Below are 19,226 nucleotides of genomic sequence, written 5' to 3'. Positions count from 1 at the left end.
AGCTGTGGCCTGAGGCTGCCTGATTGGGCCCCTGCCTATGTCCCTGGGAGCTGTGTGTGCCTGGGTACCTTCTCCCATGAACCCCAGGCCCTCTTGGAGATGCCTCTCTGAGTCCCTCAGCTTCTTGATCCAGATTATGAAGTTACGTTTATCCTCCAATACATTGAGGAGTCCCTAGCAATTTGCCCAGAATCAGGTCCAGTAGTTTCCTTAAGGTCACTGGCCCACAGCTATTAGATTGATGTTTCAATGATGACCTCCTAGTTGATGCCTTCATGAGGTCACTGGCTGCTGGGGGTGAAGTGGAGATTGCCCTGGAGGTTACCTGTAGCCAACAATATATGGCACATCCAGGCCCAGTGGCAGTAAGGCAATACCCACCCCAGCTCAGGGCCCCAGCTCACACTTCCAGCTGATTGTGGCCTATGGCAGAGTCCTTGATGTCCCCAATTAGCCAGGGGCCAGGCCCAAGGCCTTTCTGATAACCTGAACTCCAGGGGCAGCCACCATGGGGCCTGGCTTATCTGGCCTCTCTTATCCCTGTCCCTCCTCCAAGAGTTGCCCTGACTGTAAGCAGATGAATAACCAGATTGTCCCGCCAAGTCTAGGAGACACCCACCACTTTCCCTGGCCGGAGGTGGCCACAGCTGTTTACCCCCACAGTAGGGGAAAGGCTAGGCAGGGGGATCTCCAGACTGTGAGCTGCCAATCCAAAGTCCCCTGTAGCAAGGTCTTTGCCCCAACCCTATGATATGCCCCAGGGTGAGCTCAGAGGGCTGCAGGCTTCCTGAACTTCTGGTCCCATCCATAGGGAACTGGGCGCCCTGCCCCCTGTCCCCATAGACAGGCAGGATGGTGGGGGCCACTCTAGGTACATTAGTGTCTCCAACTCATCTAAAGGGGGAAAAGGCTGTCACTCCTCCTGTGGGCCCCCTCTGTCTGCCCAGGCCCTCCACTGGCTCCAGCATGCCTCGCTCTAGTACACTTCCCCTGTGCAGTGTCCCAGTGGGAGGGACAGCCTGCACAGCCTAGTGTGACTCAGGCCCCTTTTTCCAAGTGACACAAGGAGGGGCTGGAGATTATCTGCTATGGGGTGAGAGGTGGGACAGGGTGTGTGGCTGGGGAGCTGCCCTGGCTCTGGTTGGAGGCGGGCTGGATGGGAAATCCTGCTTGTCTGTGACCCTGACTCCTCCACAGATGGTCATTAAACTTCAGCCCAACCATGCCTGGCTCCTTGGGTTTCCTTCAATCCTGCAAGGCCACCTGGGGTCTCTTGGAAGTGGCAGCCAGCACTTATCTTCTTGCCCAGCCTGTTTGCTCCCAGCCCCTCTCTCTTTGTTGCTTCTCATTTTGATACAGAATGGAGAGGAGGAGGGAACAAAACTGTCCTCATCTAAGATTTCAACAGAATTTTATGCATGACACCCACCTCCACCTGACTGCTCTTTCATCTTCTGAGTTTGAAAAGACACAATTCCCCAAAGAAATGCCCTAAAGATAAAGTCTCCCTGGCTTTTGTCAAGCTCTGATGCGTCTCACAGCCACCTGCCAGCACGCATCAAGGGCTGGGCAGGCCTTGACTGCCACCCAGTATGCACTAGCTGTGGTAACAGGTGAGGAGCGGGAGGACTTACGTTGGGCTTCACCCAAATTCCCAAGGAGAACTTGTCCTTTTCATTCCCAATGGTGCTCCATTCTCAGTTGCGCATTCAAGGGTTGGGATTCGGGAGCCAGGGCACAGGGTCAGGCCCACAGGGATCTGCTCAGGCTTTGGCAAGGCCCCTGATTCCAGCAACTCAGGGATGGACACCAATTGCAGCGTGATTTATTGGACGAGACGTGCACTTTCCGACAGGGCCTCGGTAACTACAGCTTCTTCCACTGAACAGCACGGAACCAGGGTAAAAGGGTGTAATGATCTGAAAGACCCTCCCTGTGAGCTGATAGGGAGGGGAGGCACTCCCTCCTTGGTACACTGGGCGTTGGCTCAAGCCATGCCACAGGTGATCAAGGGCAGCACAGGGGTAGAGTGTGTCACAGCTCAGAGGGCTGGGGCTGAGCCTGTCCATTCAGGCTCAAGTCCTTGGCTGGACCCAACTACCCCCTCCCAACCCAGTGTTCCAGGGCCCCTGTGGGTATGGTTAGAAAATACAAAAGCGGATCCAATGCAGGACATCAAATGCGAACGGAGATGGGGACTGAGCATCTGCAGTTTCTGAGGCCACAGCCCCCTGCCAAGCGGGCAGATGAGATCAGGATGTACTCTGGGTAGGGGGCTCTTCTCAAGATAGGTGGCTGATATCACCGGGCTTGGAGAAATGGTGACAACAGAGGAGCAGAGGCTGCAGGGTTAGGGTTGAGGTGTGGGAGCCTTTTCCCTTCTCTCCAGTGGGTGAGTGGGCTGGCTGGTCTGAAGCAGATTGCTGGGAACTATGGGAAACCAGTGGGGAAGAGGCTGAGGGGCTGACTCTCGTTGGTGGGGAGTGGAGATCGATAGCCGTCAAAGTTTCTCGGGATGCTGCCGCTGGTGGAACCTGAGCTGTTACTCAGAGTCTCGATGCTTCCCTCTCGCTGAAGCTCTGTAAGACAGAAGGCAGGGCCTGGTCAGAGCTGAGGCTGGAGTCAGGGGTGCACCCTGGGCCAGCCACCTGTCTGGAGGCCCTGTTCTGCCCCAGCCCACTTGCATCCTTCTGCAGGGAACGCCATGCTGCTCCCCAGAGTGGCCAGGCAGTAGGTCAGGTCCCAGGGAGGTGCAGCCAGCAAGCAGAGCTGCCCCTGCCCCTTGGCTGGCCCCATCCAGATTTGGATCATCTTTCCCTCCCTGCAGAAAAGCCCTTTAAGGCCAGGGGCACAGTTATCTGTGATTCATTGGGCCTGTGTCTGCACCTGCACTTGGCTGGCATTCCCTGCAGCTCCTTAATGCTGCCTCCCATCTCACATCTCCAGGAGAGGCAGGTGGGCAGAAGCCAGGACACGAGAAGGACTGTGGCTTCCCGGCCTGATCTGTGCCCATCTCTCCTTGCCTGTCTCGCCCACCCCTGCAGCCTGTGCCCTGGCTCAGTCACTCATTCTCATCCACTCAAGCAGCCTGCTGGCTGGGCCTTGGCTCATCTTTAGTACCTTCTGGAACATACTCCGTGACCCTGCAGCACAGGATGCTGGCTGTGAGGGGGCATGTTTCACTGCAGGGAGGTTCCCTGCTTGCTTGGAGCGCTGCCTTTCTCCCTTTCTTCCAGCCTCTGGGCCTCCTGGGCATCACTCAGAATATGCATGTTCAAATCAACCAGTAAAGCAGGTGGGAAGGCCCCAACCACTTGTGTCCCTTTCCCTGGCCCATGACACCATGAATTCAACAACTTGACCTTTCTCATTCCACTACAGGCATCTTAACTGTCCTATCCTCTCATTATCTGATATAGTCCTGGGCTGTGTGGACTGGGAATAGAATTTTCTGCTTGCTAAAGACAAGGAAGGAGGAATTACTTGTTGGCTCACTGCAGGTGACTGAGCCTTATTCCCTTTCAATCCCTTTCTGTGGGCTCCGAGATGTAGCCAGTCCTAGGCCTGGAAACTCTGTAGAGGCTGCTTGGAGCTGAGATGTGATGATATGCAGCCTACCCTTCTCTAAGGGATACCTGCCTGTGTCTGAGCAGGCTTGCCGATCCACTTACTCTAACTTCCCCCATCCTGCCCAGGGCCTCAAAAGTGGCCGCTGCAACCTGCAAGGTGTGCCTGGCCAGTATATTCAGCTAGCCTGGCTTTTAATTTCTTCCTCCAGCCTGCTGCTGCTCCTGGACCTCAGGCCCCATCCATATACAGCACAACTGGCTCTGCTTAGGGAAGGACTGGGTCATGGCCTTTCTTCCTGGGCCACCATCATCAGCCGGGCAGGAACCATCCACTGGCTCCTACTCCCTGCCAGCTGCCCCTGAAACACTGAAGCTGACAGAAGCCACAACTGCAGAATGGATAGGCAAAAGGAATGCATCTGCCCAGGCTGACAAGTGGGCCCAGGCCGAATGGGTGCACTAAGAAGCCAGGCCCGACCAGGGGTGGGAGGAGCAGGGCAGTGAAACGCAGGCTGAGGGCTGATTGCAGGGGCCCTGGTCTCCAGGAGACACCAGCTTTCCTGGGGCTGTGACCCTGGGGCAGTCAAGAGTTATCAGGAGAAGGACAGAGAAGTGGGCAGGCGCAGTTGGCTTGGGATCTCATCCTTCAGGGGTGCCCTGGCTTGGGGGTACAGACCATTGTGCCACCAGAGGAAGAGAACAGAAAAGCAAAGAATAGGTCCCAGAAATGCTACATAGAAGCTTTGGGCTCCAGGAGAGCTCCCTCTGCTTTCTTGTTTGTGGCAGGCAAGCCAAAGAGTTTGAGGCCCCATTTGGATTCAGAGGCCCTTATCCTCATGCATAACCATCCTGGCACTAGGGGGCGCTGACAGCAGGGCCAGGAGGGCAGGGAAGGTGCATGGAAGTAGCAAGAAAAACAGGGGCTTCCTTAGGATCAGCACACCAGGAGCAAGGAATAAAGCCCCAGGTGAAGGAGCAGGAAAGGCCGCGAGTTCAGGGGAGGCAGAACCCCTTTCCAGGGCTGCAGAGCAGCCTCTGTGGTTTTGACGCAAAAGCAGATCATCCATGCTGCTCCAGAAGCTGCGGGATCCAGAGTCTAGGACCATGCACAGCACCCGCATAACCCCCAGGTGCAGGCTCCCAGCAACACCCCAAGCAGCCCCAGTGGCCCCAGCACACAAGTGAGTGGATGCCTGCCCCAATTCCATCCATGGTGTGGCAGAGCCGAGACGGCTGTCAAGGCGATTCACAGGATGAATGTACAGCCCTCTGGCCCACATGTGGCCCCAGCCGCCAGGTTCCTGTTGTCCCACTACCCACCAGGCCCCAGGCTTCTCCTTTGCACACCTGCATCCCGGAGTACCAGGGACTCAGTGGGATTTGTTATGAGACGACTGTCTGCTGCCTCTGCCCTGGGGATCTGCCTGGATGGCCCACCTGGATCTTCTGAATCCCACCCACTCCTTGACCACAGGGGTCAGGCTGTAGCACAAACCTCGTGTTCTGCCCCAGATAAAAAACCTCCCTGGCTGCTCACAGCTTCTGGGGGAAGGTTTAAATTGCCCCACCTTGTCCCACTCAATGCTACCAACAGCAAGTTTGGGGCTCTGCCCCGCAGGTATTATCTGCCACTGTGTGCAAGAGGCCAGGCCAGGAGTGCTCCAGGCTGCAGGACACTCTGGGTCTGTGCTCATGCCACTTCCTTCAGTTGGGGGGGGGCTAGTAGCTCCCCTCTCCCAAAAGCTTAGCTTCAGGGCTCCTTCCTTAGCGAACCAGAACTGCTCCCTGGCAGAGCTGCCAGGCCTTCTAGCAGCTTGCAGGTGCCCTCCCCAGTAAGGTGGAGAGCTGGAGATGGGGAGGCATGCTGTGCTTTGTCTCTGCGACCTTACTGGAGGATCCCTGACAAGCACAGGGCAGCGAGCAGAGTGGAAGTTCAGTCTCCAGTATAGACATGACCGGGGAAGGTCCCCTGACTGCCTTCCTGGGCACCCTCTGCCATGCCTTCTCCCTGCTGAGAGTAGCACAGGAACAGGTGGGGCTGTGGAGGAGAGGAGGGGTGCATGAGCCCCCACCCCATGGAGCTATCCCACTGCCCGCCCTGGACGACTACAAAGGGAAAGGCGCGGCCTTACCTGCCTCCATCGCGAACGCACGCTTTGTTATTGTTGGGTTGCTCACGGGCGCTGGGCTGTTGGCATTGTTTTTTTTTTCCTTTTTTTTTCCCTTTTGAAAAGAAAAGCATTGAGGAATCTTTTTGGAAAAGATATGGACAATGATGGTGAAGTACAGTGATCTCTGCAAGCGGGTGCAGGGCTATCTGGAGGTGCAGGTGGGGGTGTCACACAGGGGCAGGGCAGGCTCGCAGTGGGGGCTCTGCAGTTGGGGACGGTGGCATGCAAGTGGAGGGGGTTCCCTGAGATGGAACTGGTATGATGGAGCCAAGGCCCCCTTCACGAAGAAGAATCACACTGAGCAAGAGAAGGAGCAGCTTTGGGAAGGGGAAGACAGGACCTATGACCCATGCAGTGCTGGCTAGGGCCCCATGCAGTTGGACTGGCAGGAGACCATGGGGTAGGGAGCTGGGCAGCACAGCTGTCAGGGAACCTCCGGATCTTCCAACTCAGGGGTCCTGCTTTGGCCACGCCCTCCTCCTTACACCCCAGATCAACCCTGCCCCCCACTGCTGTCTCGCAGTTGGCATGGCCTTATGCAGAGAATCCACCGAAGCTGGCAAGTGCCTGGTCAAGCGTGTTGACGGGGAACAGCCCAGCAGCAGTCCCCATGGAGAGGATCTGGCAGCTTCTGGCCAGGAGACAAGGTGACTCAAGAAGAGCTTATGTTGCACTCAGGCACAAGATAATCTTCCAGGACCACACACTCTACAGATACCCCCAAGAAAATCCAGAAAAAGCCACGCACCATCTGGCCCATGTACCACCTGGGTTCTCACCTGAGGGAGAACTGGTGCTGATGCAGACCACATTCTAGATGTGCACTGCTGGGTCTGGCCCCCAGTGCCCGCCATGGGCTCTGTTCCCTCAGTCCCTGAGAATGCTTACCAGAACACATGTCTGCTGCCCATTGCTGTACCTCCCTGCTGGGCAGGCCACAGGGGCAGAGGGGGCAACAGAAGAGCAGTAAACCAAAGGGAGGAGACTCAGGTCAGAAGAAATAAGCATAGCAAGGTGATAGAGTGGTCCCCACTCTGCAGGTTGTGGGTCACAGGTCAGAGGGGACCAAAAGAGGATCAGCCTGGCCAGGGACATGACCCTGGACGCACAGGGAGGGCATGTTTCATTTGTGCTCTGTTCCTGGCCCAACTCCTAAGCTGGGTTGTGCCCATTGCCCCCTGCTGAGATGCCCAGACTGGCTGGGAGCTTGGCAGAGTAGTGCTGGGAGCAGCCTGGACACAGGCCTCTTCTCACGCTTCAGTCACTTTATTCAACACCATGCCTTTGGCTTCCCATGTACATCCTGGGGATGGGGAGAAATGTCCTAAATGAGAATTGGAGACCTTGGCCAGGGGTCAGAATAAAGGTCATTTTGGGCTTGTTCTTGGGGCATCTTCTCAGCTAGATGGCAGTGGACACTTGTGGCCAATCAGAGACCCAGTGGTGGTGGGGTACAATGCAGACAGCCCAGGTCTCAGGACTCCAGGGAAGGCCAAAGGGCTCAACACTTGGGAAGGGGGTGCCTGGGATCCCTGGCTCAGCTTCTGGCTAGCCTTGGACATTTCCACCAGCACAAAGGAACAACATCTACTGTCTTGTCCCTCTGGCTTCCTCCAGGCCCCCGTCAACCAGCTCTGTTCCATCGAGTGTCACAATGCTACTCATTAAAGGGATTAGCAGTGCACTTTTATGGGCCTTGGCTGCAGCCATGCACCAGAGTTCCAAGTTAATCACCCATGCCACCTGGTGGGAGCAGGAGCCTGCTCCAAATCCACAGCTCCCTAAATTCCAACAGTGAGAAGGGGGTGCTCTTCCCAGCCTTGACAGCAGCCTCATAGAGCCAAGGTTGGTGGAGGTGACCCCAAGAAGTCTTAGGGTTGTGGGCCCTGGCTATCAGCTACCTGGGAGACAGGGCAGTTGCTGTGCCTCGGCTGCCTGAATGGGAGGCTCATAATGTCTGTTTGGTGGCCTGGCTATAAAAATGAAATTAAATAATGCATGTGGAGTACATCACAGAGTGCTTAAAGCTTCCAGTCAGCAAATGTGCGTTACTATTATTGCTGCAATCGGATTAGTCATCATGATTATCTGCAGAACTTCAGGGTACCTCTTTGGTTCTCTCCCAGGCAGGTGTCTCTGCCACCTAGACCCTCACGGGAGCTTAGGAAGGAGTCCTTTTTAATCAAGAAATGGCCCAGGAAGGAGGATGGCTGATACGTGTTTATAGCTTTTCATTTCCCTCTTTGCATCTCTGCAAAGCCCCTCTCACAAGATGGAAAATAAATTTCCAACCCTGTTGACATGCATTGATTTTTCCCTCCTGCACCCACCTCCCAGTTCTCCCATGTCAGCAGGTGCTACGGTTAAGACCCAGGCCTGCACTGAGCCTGATGGCAGCCTAGGGAGTGGATGGCCATGGGACACAGCCAACCCTCTGTCCTGTTTTGTTTAGTACCGAGCTTCAGAAAAATTCTGAAAATAGCAACAGTTCTGTCCTTCAACTTGGGTAACGGGTCAGGTGTGCCTACACAGAGTCCCCTCCTTAAGAACTTAAGGGTTTTCAGTATCTTCTCCTGATGGGATATCTGTGGAGACTGCAGGGCCATAGGATTGCTATGACTTCAGCAAAATGGTTCAAATGGGGTCTGCCCCAGGCCAGCCTTTTATCATCAAGGGATCTGCAAATAGGGCATGGAGCTGTGCTCCATGAGTGTACAGGGAGAGGCTTGGGAGAAGGGATGCTTCCATGCAATCTGTGGAACTGGCCAGCTGGCTTCCTGGTGCTGGATGATCCCAATGACAGTGGGGAGGTGGCCATGGTAGACACTGCTCAGGGCTGCTTGACTTGTCTTGTCCTGGGCCTGGAAATGGCAGCACTTTGTGTACGAGTGTGGCCAAGGAGGTGGAGGTCTATTCAGAAGGATCCCAGTATAAGGTGGAATTGGCTGAACCCCCATCAAAACCCTGGTGGCCAGGTCAGGGACCACAGGCAGAGCAGGAGCCAGCCTCAGCCCTCAGGGCACTTTTCAGGAGGTTAAAAGTGCAACAGTTAAAGGAGGTGACCTATGGTATGGCCTTACTCTGGGCTGCACTCAGCACACCTGGCTTCCTATGTGGTACACCCGCCTTGGGCCCCTCTCCAAGCTCCTTGAGCACCTCTCTCAGTTTCTGAGCTTACAGAGACATCAACAGAGCTGGGGTCTTCTTGGAAACTGGTGGGGAGGCAGGCAGTTATGGCCAGCAGACACCAGCAAGGGTCTTTTCATCCTTCCAAGGTAGGTTCAAGGTTAGGAAGGATGGCAGCATCTGAGGTCTGGGGCTCCCTCATATTCTAACAGTAGGAATCCCAGTGTGGGCTGTGGGAGCAGGGAGCAGCAGAAGAGCAGGGCCTGCTCTGCTCTTTGGGGCTTAACACCTATGTCTGAGCAATGCTCCCTGCTTCTGGGTTCTCCCCATGTAGGCAGTCTCTCATCCCACTGGGACCAATGGTATACTGTGTCCCCTCCTTTCCCAGCTCCTGGTCCTGACCCTTGCAGGTGTGGAGATCCAGAATTTTACAACAGAATAAGCCCTAGATCATGTGTACAGCCTAACCTATCACTCCTGCTGCCAGTGTTGGCTCACACACTGAAGGCATGTCTCAGGTGACCCTGGCTTGGGGTGGGGGCATTTCTGGGGTCACTTCCCTTGGCTACTGGAGCTGTGTTCAAATTCCCCAGAACATCCATGGGACCTGGGCGGTGGGAGATCTGGTGCCTGGGACATATACAGTGCCCCAGATGACCCATGGCCCCACAGGGCAAAATCACAATGGATACCCAGGGAGGGGTGAGAATGGAGCAGATGGTAGACAGGGCCCTTTCTGCACCTTAGCTCCCCTCATCTCTCCTCCCCAGCCACAATGGAAGGTTCTCAGGCCTCTGGGGGCCCTGTTCATGAGACGAGCCCAGGCTGGCATGAACCCCAGGGAGTAGAGGCACAGAGGCAGGCTGCAACCTCAAGGCTCTGCAGCGCCCAGCAGGGCCAGGGGCATGAGGACAGGAGGTATGCAGGCTGGAATACAAGGAAGGGAAAAGGAAAGCAGAGAAGTGGGTAAGGGAGGGGCCTCTCTTTCAGCAGGTTGTCCCTAAGGGTCCATCCACTCTCTGCTGAAGTCTGGCGGGGGTGTGGGTGGGGGCACTGGCGTTCCAGGCAGACCTCCCTTATGGCCCAGTGCTGGAGGGCTTCTCTATCACAGCCTGAGAACTGATGAAGAGCAACGAGGGGCGAGAGGTCTGAGCTGAGGGGATGCTGCTCTGGCTGGGGGCAGCAGCTGTTCCCCAGGCTGGGAAGGACTTGAACTAGAAATATTTAATCCCAGGAAACCAAGTCTGAGCTTTCAAGAGAACAGTAGGGTCCCCCACCCAATCCCAAGATACCACTAGACCAGTATACCATCCAGGGACCCTCTCAGCAGCGCTGTAACTAACCAAGGCCAAGCACACCCCACCAGCACCCGGTGCATGAGGATGGCAGAAGCCAGACTGGGCCCACCTACTCTAGCTACCTCCCTGGGTGTGAGAGGCTCTGAGGGGAAGGAACACACATGGGGACAGGCCTCACTGCCTCTGTGACTTCAGCAAGCTGAGGCCCCTGAGCAGCACTTGGTACCCAGGACAAAGCTGAGGGGCCTCTTCTAGTCTTAGGGCCTCACATGACACTAGCTGCAGCAACTCAGCGGCTGCCACCAAGGTGGACTCAGAGCCCACGGGGATGCTGGAGATGGGGATGCGCCCACATGCCCATCCTGCACAGACAGGGCAGCAGACAACCGCTCGCACAGAACCAGGTGCCTGGCTGCTGGTCTTGACCTGCTTGGCTCCAAAAGCTTAGTGAGAATGCTTGGAAAATGCCACCCCGCTCCTTGGTGAACAGGGGCTCCCTGAGTTAGGCTTCTGTGCTGAGAGCAGAGAGGTCTGCAGACCACAGGGGCCACGCTGCTCTTTGAATGTTGCTGAGTCTCGGGGCCGGAGACACATCTGGTTCTCATTCAGATGTCCAAATGTAATTAAATTCTCGACGACGCAGCGGAAGAGGTTGGTAAGATGTGGCTTTTCCCCTTTTCCATCAGGGTTAAGGAATCACAGCCTCTCATTCCACCAGCAGATCTGCACTCCTTCTATTCCACAGGGGTGAAGGGTTGCACTCTTATCTCCTTTACCTGTTGAGGGGCTGAGCCAGTAAGCCCATGCAGACCCCACACCCTACAATTTCCTGAATCCATCTGAGAGGGCTAACTGCTGAGCCTGAGATTGGTACACTGGGAATCAGGGCTGGGGGAAAGTTAATGTCACCACTCCTTAGGGGGGTCTATGCCCAGGCTCACATCAGGGACATGCCAGTGTCCCTCTGTTGCCACTAGGATGCAGGGTATTTCATAATACCCTGTTGAGGGAATTCTGTGACCTCTCGCAACAGCAAGGGTTTGAGAGCTGTGCTCCTGGAGTCCTTGGGACAAGAAGCCATCTGGTGCCCAGTCCCACAGCCCCAGTCAGGGTGGGGTACTTCCTCCAGCAACTCCCAGCATTCACCCTGCAATCTTGGGGCTTCTGGAAGAGGTGCTCCCTCCCTGACACTGGGGCAAGGCCAAGGGTGGCAGCTCAGTCTCCCAAGGCCTCCCTGGAGCCTCCAGGGTTCTGAGCGAGTGACAGGACAGCAGATTCTCCTGGCAGAGTTGTGGGATATCCCATTCAGCAGGAGGTAGACTTCACCAACCCAGGACTTAACTAGGGGTTCACCCTGCAGCAAGCAGCACACCTCCCAGCCTGCTTTCCCACCTGGATGTCTCCAGCTTAAGATTTCTTTTCACTCAGGAATGGTAATAGGCTCCATTCTACTTCCTCCACACCCACTTTCCTCAGCCTTGTGGTACAAGCTTTACCAGTCTCCCAGTAAGTGGGGGCACTTTTCCTTACAGAAGAACTGTCCCATGAGTTAAAACCTTAACTGTGGGTGTGGAGACTGCTCAGAGACAAACAGGAGGGTTGGGAGATGGGAGTATATTCTGGATTAAACAGCTGGGCAGAGGTCTCTGTGGAAGTCCCATTTGCTCTCCACAAACCTACCAGAATAGAACCACCAACATACGGACTATGGTATCTGGGTGCCAAAGAGTGTGGGCCAGGCGACGGGTACAGCACGCACACCCATCAGTGTGAACCAACCAAGTGTCTAGTGTCACCAAGCTGGCTCCAAAGAAAAGTCATCATTTTGTGTTTGTTTCCAGATGGCAAGTTTGACCTTAATAATGGGCATGGTTTCTTGGTGGCTTTTAGGGTGTGGTCCACACGTTTTGGTGACCTTTCTGTCCATGATGAGGTTGGAAGGAAACCAAGCTAACTGAGGCCCAGTTGTCCTTAAGCTGAGCCCAGCAGTGGTGCTGGGGAAAGATCCCTGGGGTTTCCTTCAGGGTCACAGCTGATGCTTTCACTCCCACATGCTGAGGCTATGAGAGAGTTCCAACCCTGGATGCTGGTCTTGGTGCCGCCTGTCCAGCTGAGAGCTCCCAGGCTGATGCCAGGTTTGCCTTTGTGCTGCGCTCCCAGACTGGCTGCTGGTGCCGGGGCTCTATTCATTATTCAATTCAGCCAGCTCAGACGAGCCTCTCCATTTGCTCCTCCAGGAGGAATAACAAATCTAGAAATGCAATTCCACTTTGCTGTATTAAGATATTGATTTGCCTGTCGAGCAGAAGTGCATTTGTTCTGTCAGGCCTCCCGTGGGTAGGAAGGGGTTAACCAAATGTTTATCACAAGGCTGGCTTCAGAGTTGAAAGTAATGTGATCAGTAATGAATTTTGTGTTACATTAGGTTGTATAAATGGACAGACAAGCGCAGACAACAAGTGGCCAGGAGTCGGGGCTAATCTAATGATGTAAAAATAGAGACAGCACCAATTATACTAGGGGCCAGCTCCAGGCTCCTGCAGGGACTGCAAATGAATAGGTACAAATCAAATTACTCACTAATAGACGCACTACAAGAGGGGCAGTCAATGGTAAATGCATTAGAGCCTAGTGACCTCTCTGCTCTGCACAGCAGAGTCCGAAAATTTGACTTCCATCTTCAAAGTAGGGGGTGGGGAGCCTCGTTCTCAAAGAGACTCTTGTTGGGTGAAGGACAGTATTCTTCCTCAGGGCTCCCCATTCTGACCAGTCCTTGCCCTGGGGACCTCCTGGCTAAGCTGACCTTGTCGCCCTCACCCTGTGGTTCCAGGAGCCACAGCACCAAGGGGTAGGGAGGCATCATCTCCTGGTGTGGGGAAGAAGGATAGTGGGACAAAGCCTCTGGGGAAGCAGAGACAGGAGGCAACACCCTGACACGTTGCAGCCCTGTCTCTCAGGAGGGATGCTCTTTCCGGTACTGTCCAGGGCTATGTCTACATAGAAATAAAACATGTCCTTACAAAGGATCACAAAAGGACCTTTAAGAGAGCTGAAAGAGCTGAGCTGCGACCAAGTGGCTGCCAGAATCTGGTCTGACCACTGAGAGCTCAAAAGGGGGTATTCCCAGCATATCCAGGGAGTTGCAGATTCCTTTCTCACTCTGTGCTATGCTGGGGCAGTGCCAGGGAGCAGGTGGAGGGACAGCCAGGCTCTTGGGCAGCCCCTCAGGGTTTCCTGTTCCTTTTGGGTTCCAGGGATTTAGAATACGGGCCTGAAGTTCAAAGTTATTTGCAGATTGGTGGGCAATAGAGGCCAGGATCATGGATCATGAAGATGAGCTCAAACATATTTACTGTGCACTCCGCTTCTGTGCCCAGTGGCCTAGGAATGAAAAAAAGCATGAAACTGAAGAAGTCCTAAGCCTTCCAAGGGCTCAGACCATTAGGCGTGGCCCACTCACCCCCATGCCAGTCCTAAGGCCAGTACAGTCACCACCAAAGTAGCTGGAGACAAAAAGAAGATACCAGTAACATAAATATGGAGGACATGGAATGGAAAATCATCCTGAACAAGTGGATGGTGAATTCTCCTCAAACTGAATTACACGCAGGAGTGGGTGGAGCTGCCACTGAGTAATGCCCTGGCAAGCTGCTGGGGGACTCTGCCAGTCAGCGTTGGATTCTCTGCTGCAGGTGTCTGCTACCAGGGGTGGGGAAGGGCTGGATTAGAAACATGGGTGGGCAAGATGAAATCCCCAAGTTGGTGGGCAGTTGTTTCTGGAATGGGTATCCCAAGTGCCTCCTCTGTCAGATGCCATGAACTAGCTTAGCTTGCACAGTGCTGGGCTCTGCTCTCCCTACAGGGTTAGAGAGGGTCACATGTGGTCTCCTTTTTGGCCAGCCATCAGCTCGGGGAGCAGGGAAGTTCTACACACCCAGAGCCATCTTCTGAGAAGGCAGAAGGGCAAGATACACATTTAGCTACTCACGACCCGGCCAACCTGCTTCAGCTCTCACACCGCCCAGAAAGGGTGGCAGTTAAAGGTGAACTCTCAAGTCAAGAGGAGGAACAGGAGAAATCCTCCCTTGGGTTAACCATTCACCTGCGTTAATGCTTCTGGAGAGGAGCCCCAGCCAGCAACTGCCCCCACCTTCTGGCCTGGCTGCACATTTTCCACGGTGTTCCATATGGGGACAGCACCTGGAAGGGGCACTCTGAGGGGTCTGTTTTCTCCTTGAGGACAAAATTGGTCCAAGTGCTGAAATTAGACCAAAGGCAACCAAGCAATGCACATGGGAGCTTCTCAGTCCTTACCCCCATACAGGGCTGCCTCTGGCTGGGTCCAGTGGCCTCGGGGAACAAGAGGGAGGGTAGAAGATAGAGAAGAGAACTGACCTAGAATCATATTGGAGACATAGCTGGCAACTAACAAGTGTATCTTTGGAGCACCATAACTATTCCCATTGCTTAGCCTGGCTTTCATTTACCTCTTGGAGGCCACAAAAACCCGACCAGTCATTCCACAAACATTAACTGAAGCTCAGCTTGGCTCCTATCCCAGTGCTAGGGGCTTGGGTGGGGAAAAGGCTGGTGGTTAAAGGTAACAGATGCATCAGAATCAGCTCAAGGAAACAGAGTTGGGTTAAGTCAAATTCATGGAATCACGGAGGGACTAGAGGAACCACCTGAGCTAGTCCTTCTAGGAGGGACATTTAGGAGAATCAGTTATCACCCATGAACAGAAAGGGCAGTTCACATGGCTTGCCTGGGGCCAAGTGCTCCATGAAGCATAGTGGGGATGTACAGAGAGCAGGCAGGAACATACAGCTGCATGGACAGGAAAAGTGCTACAGAGGAACCGGGGTTTAAACTTGGCTTACAAAGATGATTGAGTGGAAGAGAGTCCTCAGGATCAGGTGACCAGGACATTCCCCACACCCAGCAGAGGACTTTTAAAAAAGAAATTTACTATTTTTAAGTATAATGAAGTAACTTCTTTTTATATAAATAATCTAGAAAATGAAAATAGATCCCCCCATAATTTTGAGAATATGAACTTTTTTTTTTTAACAAGTGAAATGATAGAGGACTTTTAAATCCAACTGAAAAGAAAACAACAAATGTTCTCCCGGGGCAGGAGTTGGGGTGCTGGGATTTTCAGCTTGACCCTTCCTCCCAGCAGGTAAGAGCCAGACCAGGCGCTGTGTCACTGAACTGAGATATCACCAATGCCATTCCTGCTGTGGCCTCCCACCCAAAGCAGGGTGCCTGTGACCTTCCAGCATGCCTGGGCTCTGTATCTGGGGGCCCTATACCTATGGGTGCTTACTCTCTCCTTCCATCCTCAGCACCGAGGGCTCTGGGTTGGGGAGTTGGCAGTTTTGTCCCTATATTACATGACCTGTGCACAGGGGAGCAACCCTGATTTCTCCTTGGTGCAAGGGAAACTGAGGCTGGCAGCCAGATAGCAATAGACCCCCAGGCTAGCACTGCTGCTGCTTTGAGGGCAGGAACCAGGTCATACTTACCAGCCTAGTGTGCAGAACCAGCAGATGTCTACAGGGAAAGCGTGTGGGGCTGTGGAGGCAGGCATGGAGAAAAGACATTTCTCCATGAGCATTTTTTTTCCCCAAGGGATGATTCTAGAGCCCAGCTGGGCAGAGGAGAATGAAGGCCCCAGGAGCCTGGCTAAGTTGGTGAACAGTGTTTGCCCAGGAACCTGGTATTGCCAGGAAAGCGCATATCCAGGAGGACCTGGCAATGTGAGACAGTACCCACAGACTGTAGCAACTTGGGCAAAAGAGAGACCATGTCTGACTCTTGAAAAGGTGATGGGGTCCAATGAGACACATCACCCTCTCCCATTTTGAGAAGCAGGAAGTGGGAGCAGTGTGATCAGGGGAGAGACATGAGATTGTAAAGACTACGGTGTTGCCACACTAGGCACTGTGGAGGGGACGGATGTCTGACCAGCAGGAGGTTGCAAGACAATAAACAAGGTGTCCTACCAGGGCATCTGAAGGTGCATGTCATTTCAACTCACAGGGCCTACAGAGCAGGCTCACCCTTCACTGAGAATCAGATCACTGGGGGCTGAAAAAGGGGCTTGAGAGGCCACACAATGCACGAGGGCTGACACTGCTAGTTCCTCTCATTATAGCTCACAAGGGCTAAGTTAGCAGGGTATACCTGCATGGAGCAAAGTCCCCTCCTTGAGCTGGAGATGTTTCATGTGTAGACAGGGAAATCCTGGTGGCCACATCTTCTGAAACATCTGCCAAGTCTGATGAAGTCCATACTGCTACCTCAGTGATCTCTTCTGAACATGGGGTGGACCAGCAAGCAGCAATGTCTAAAAGATAAGGGAATCAAATCACTGCCCTTGGGCCTGAAATTATTGTCACTTGATCATGTGGCACCTTGCAATGGAAGGGGACTAATGTGGTTCCTGTTGACAGATCTAGGCAGTGTTCCTGGCTCTGGGCAGTGGAACAAGCATGAATCCCAGGCTCACCAGAAGAGCAAACCTTGGAGGTATGAGAAGCAGGAAGTGGCAAACAGGCAGGGTCATTTGGCTAAGGATGCATCCTCTGATCTCCTTGGCCATCACAGCTCCCATCTACTGAGTCTTAATTTCTACAGTCCTGATATGAAAGACGTTGCTAGCACACATGCACATATGTACACCCTGAGATAGAAATGGTGCTTTTAGGTCACCTTTTATAAAACACAATCAGTAGATATTTTCTCATTAGCTGACTGAGCATCCCTGTAACCATGAAAACACTGTGTATCGCTCACAGTAGGCTTTTGTTCTAGTTCAAAGGAAAAAGCCACAGCTCTTTCAAGAACTGAAAGCAATTTCTGGACCCAGCGCCATAGCCTAGTGACCAGTCTCCATTTTGCACGCACTGTGATCCCATGTACGCACTGGTTTGTGTTTCGGCTGCTCCACTTTCCTTTCAGCTCCCTGCTTGTGACCTGGGAAAGCAGTTGAGGACGGCCCAAAGCCTTGGGACCCTGTGCCCACGCGGGAGACCCAGAAGAAGCTCCTGGTTCCTGGCTTCAGATCAGCTCAACTCCAACCATGGCCACTTGTGGAGTGAACCAGCGGATGTTAAGATCTTTCTGACTCCCCTTCTCTCTGTAAATCTGATTTTCCAATAAAAATAAATAAATCTTAAAAAAGCAGTTTCTGACAGAAGTCTTCAAAACAGCTTTTGCTGAAAACAATCAGTATTTTCTGCTGAATAATTAACAAAGCAACCAGAGAACACAGAGGGTTTTGCAGAATGAGTTGCAGAAGCAGGTTTCAAAATGCAGATCACCTCTCACCAAACTATTATGAAATCCATTCTGTGAGCTCCTATTTCATTTTTTAAAAAATAAAAGAGAAAGTATTAGAATGTCTTGTTTGTGGTACTGTTTTGGGAAAATCTGTGTATGTATGTGAATCGAGTGATAATGTAATTTATGAGCAAAGGTAAGAGGCAGAGGAGACTGCCTCCTGCAGAGCTTGTCAAGCATGACTGAAATCCAGGACTAGGATCTGTCTGAGAGGCCGAGGTTTTGATGTCCCATGTGGGGGAAAGCAAAAAGGAATATAAGATTTAATCAAAGAGTGACTGAAGAGTTAAAATCTAAAGAGAAAAAGCACTTTTGGGATACTCAGGTGTTTCTTAAAAAAAAATCCTTTTTTTTTTATATTAAGTTATAGTTTTACCTAAGCACAAAACAACTGGAATAAGTCAATGTTTTGTTTACTTAAAACAGTCTATTTTCTTCTAGAAAAGGCAATATTGAAAGGAATGTGTGCTAAGCAGGAATTAGTGAAGTTATTCTTAGGGGGATATGGAGAGGATGGGGCTTTGGAACTCAGCATTCCAGGGAAAAGGAAAAGTATGTGCAGAGGCCTGGCCGGCAGAGCAGCCTGTGAGCTTGGGGACACTGGGGGAACTCAGTGTAGCTGTAGCTGGCACACAGGGCAGTCAGAGCAGAGTGGAGGGAGAGCAGGGTTGGCTTCACACCAAGGTGGGGTGAAGCTGCAGGAGGGGAAGGGAGAGAAGGTCTGTCCTCAGACTTTGGGTAGGTCAGCAGCTAACTGGACAGCAGGTTCTGGAGACCAGGGGGCAAAACTAGTTTGGACACAGTTTGTAAGTCATCAGTTAAGAGACAGAGACTACAGCTATGAAGGCAGAGATCACCAGGGGATGAAGGAGACAGGAAGAGCCAGGATGCAGCCTTCAGAAAGACTTATGTAGGACAGGGCAGGAGCACGCAGAATAGGGATGTAGGAGGAAAGCCCGTTGAGTTGGTAAAACAGGCCCCATGGGGAGATCACTTCTTGAGGGCAGCAGGGCCATGGCAGAGAGGACAGTGTGGTTGGGTGGCTCATGGCAGGGGTACTGCCCCTCAGCACTCAGGCAGCAGGCAAGAGAGATGTCTCCACCAACAGCCTCCATTTTCTCAGATGCCTAGGAACCCCTAAAACAGTATCCATGAGAAGCAAAGCGACTGGCTCTCAGATAAGGCACAGTATGCAGCACCCTACTGAACAGACTGTGGTAACAGAAAGCATCTGACACAGACTCTTAGTGGAGCAGAGAAATGGGAACTCCATACAAAAAGACAAACACCAGAAGCTGCCACAGGACACTCCAGGGCTGCACTGGGTGGAGCACGGGGCTTAGGTAGCAGACAGCAAACAAGAACCGCCTCCTTGCCATGTTGTAGGGGTCTGGTTTGTGTGGTGTGGGTCCAATATGGCTGCGGGACACAGGGAAACGTGGGGTGGGGTTCATGAGAGGGTGCAGACCTCAAATGCGTCATGGCACCAACTGAATCAAGATGTGAGTTTTCCTCAGCAGCCCAGGTGTAAGAGTTCAGGGGGTGACGTGGAATTACATGAAATGGTGGAAGACAGCAGGAGTGGGGGTGGGGGAGGGCTGAAAGCATCAGCGAGAAGGCCACACAGATGGTCATGCCAGAGCTGGATTTGTTCACCACACACATGACCTAAGGGACATTGGCTTGGAGGCCTTAGCCTGGCGGATAGATCACCA

The 19,226-nt window shown here is 53.2% G+C and overlaps 1 protein-coding gene across 7 annotated transcripts in view; it reads right to left on the bottom strand.

Annotated features, from left to right (window-relative positions):
• Positions 1 to 1,803: 1,803 nt before the first annotated feature.
• BCAS3 (BCAS3 microtubule associated cell migration factor) overlaps positions 1,804 to 19,226 on the bottom strand; it is a 532,941-nt gene continuing 515,518 nt past the window's right edge. For 2 of the 7 annotated variants that reach the window (XM_041000469.1, XM_041000472.1), the window contains one exon: positions 1,804 to 2,579. In XM_041000469.1, the coding sequence (XP_040856403.1) occupies positions 2,431 to 2,579 (149 nt within the window). In that variant the 3' untranslated portion in view covers positions 1,804 to 2,430. Of the gene's footprint in view, positions 2,580 to 5,701; positions 5,793 to 16,254; positions 16,517 to 19,226 lie in introns of those variants that run through there. The other 5 variants (XM_041000466.1, XM_041000467.1, XM_041000471.1 and 2 more) reach the window with 4 other exon arrangements.

Source organism: Ochotona curzoniae, unplaced genomic scaffold, assembly GCF_017591425.1.
Source record: "Ochotona curzoniae isolate NIBS_2020 unplaced genomic scaffold, NIBS_Ocur_1.0 scaffold_2453, whole genome shotgun sequence".
In the NCBI taxonomy this organism is placed as follows: Eukaryota; Metazoa; Chordata; class Mammalia; order Lagomorpha; family Ochotonidae; genus Ochotona; species Ochotona curzoniae.
The sequence above is the reverse complement of the archived record's forward strand: the minus strand, read 5'-3'. Positions and strand labels throughout refer to the sequence as shown.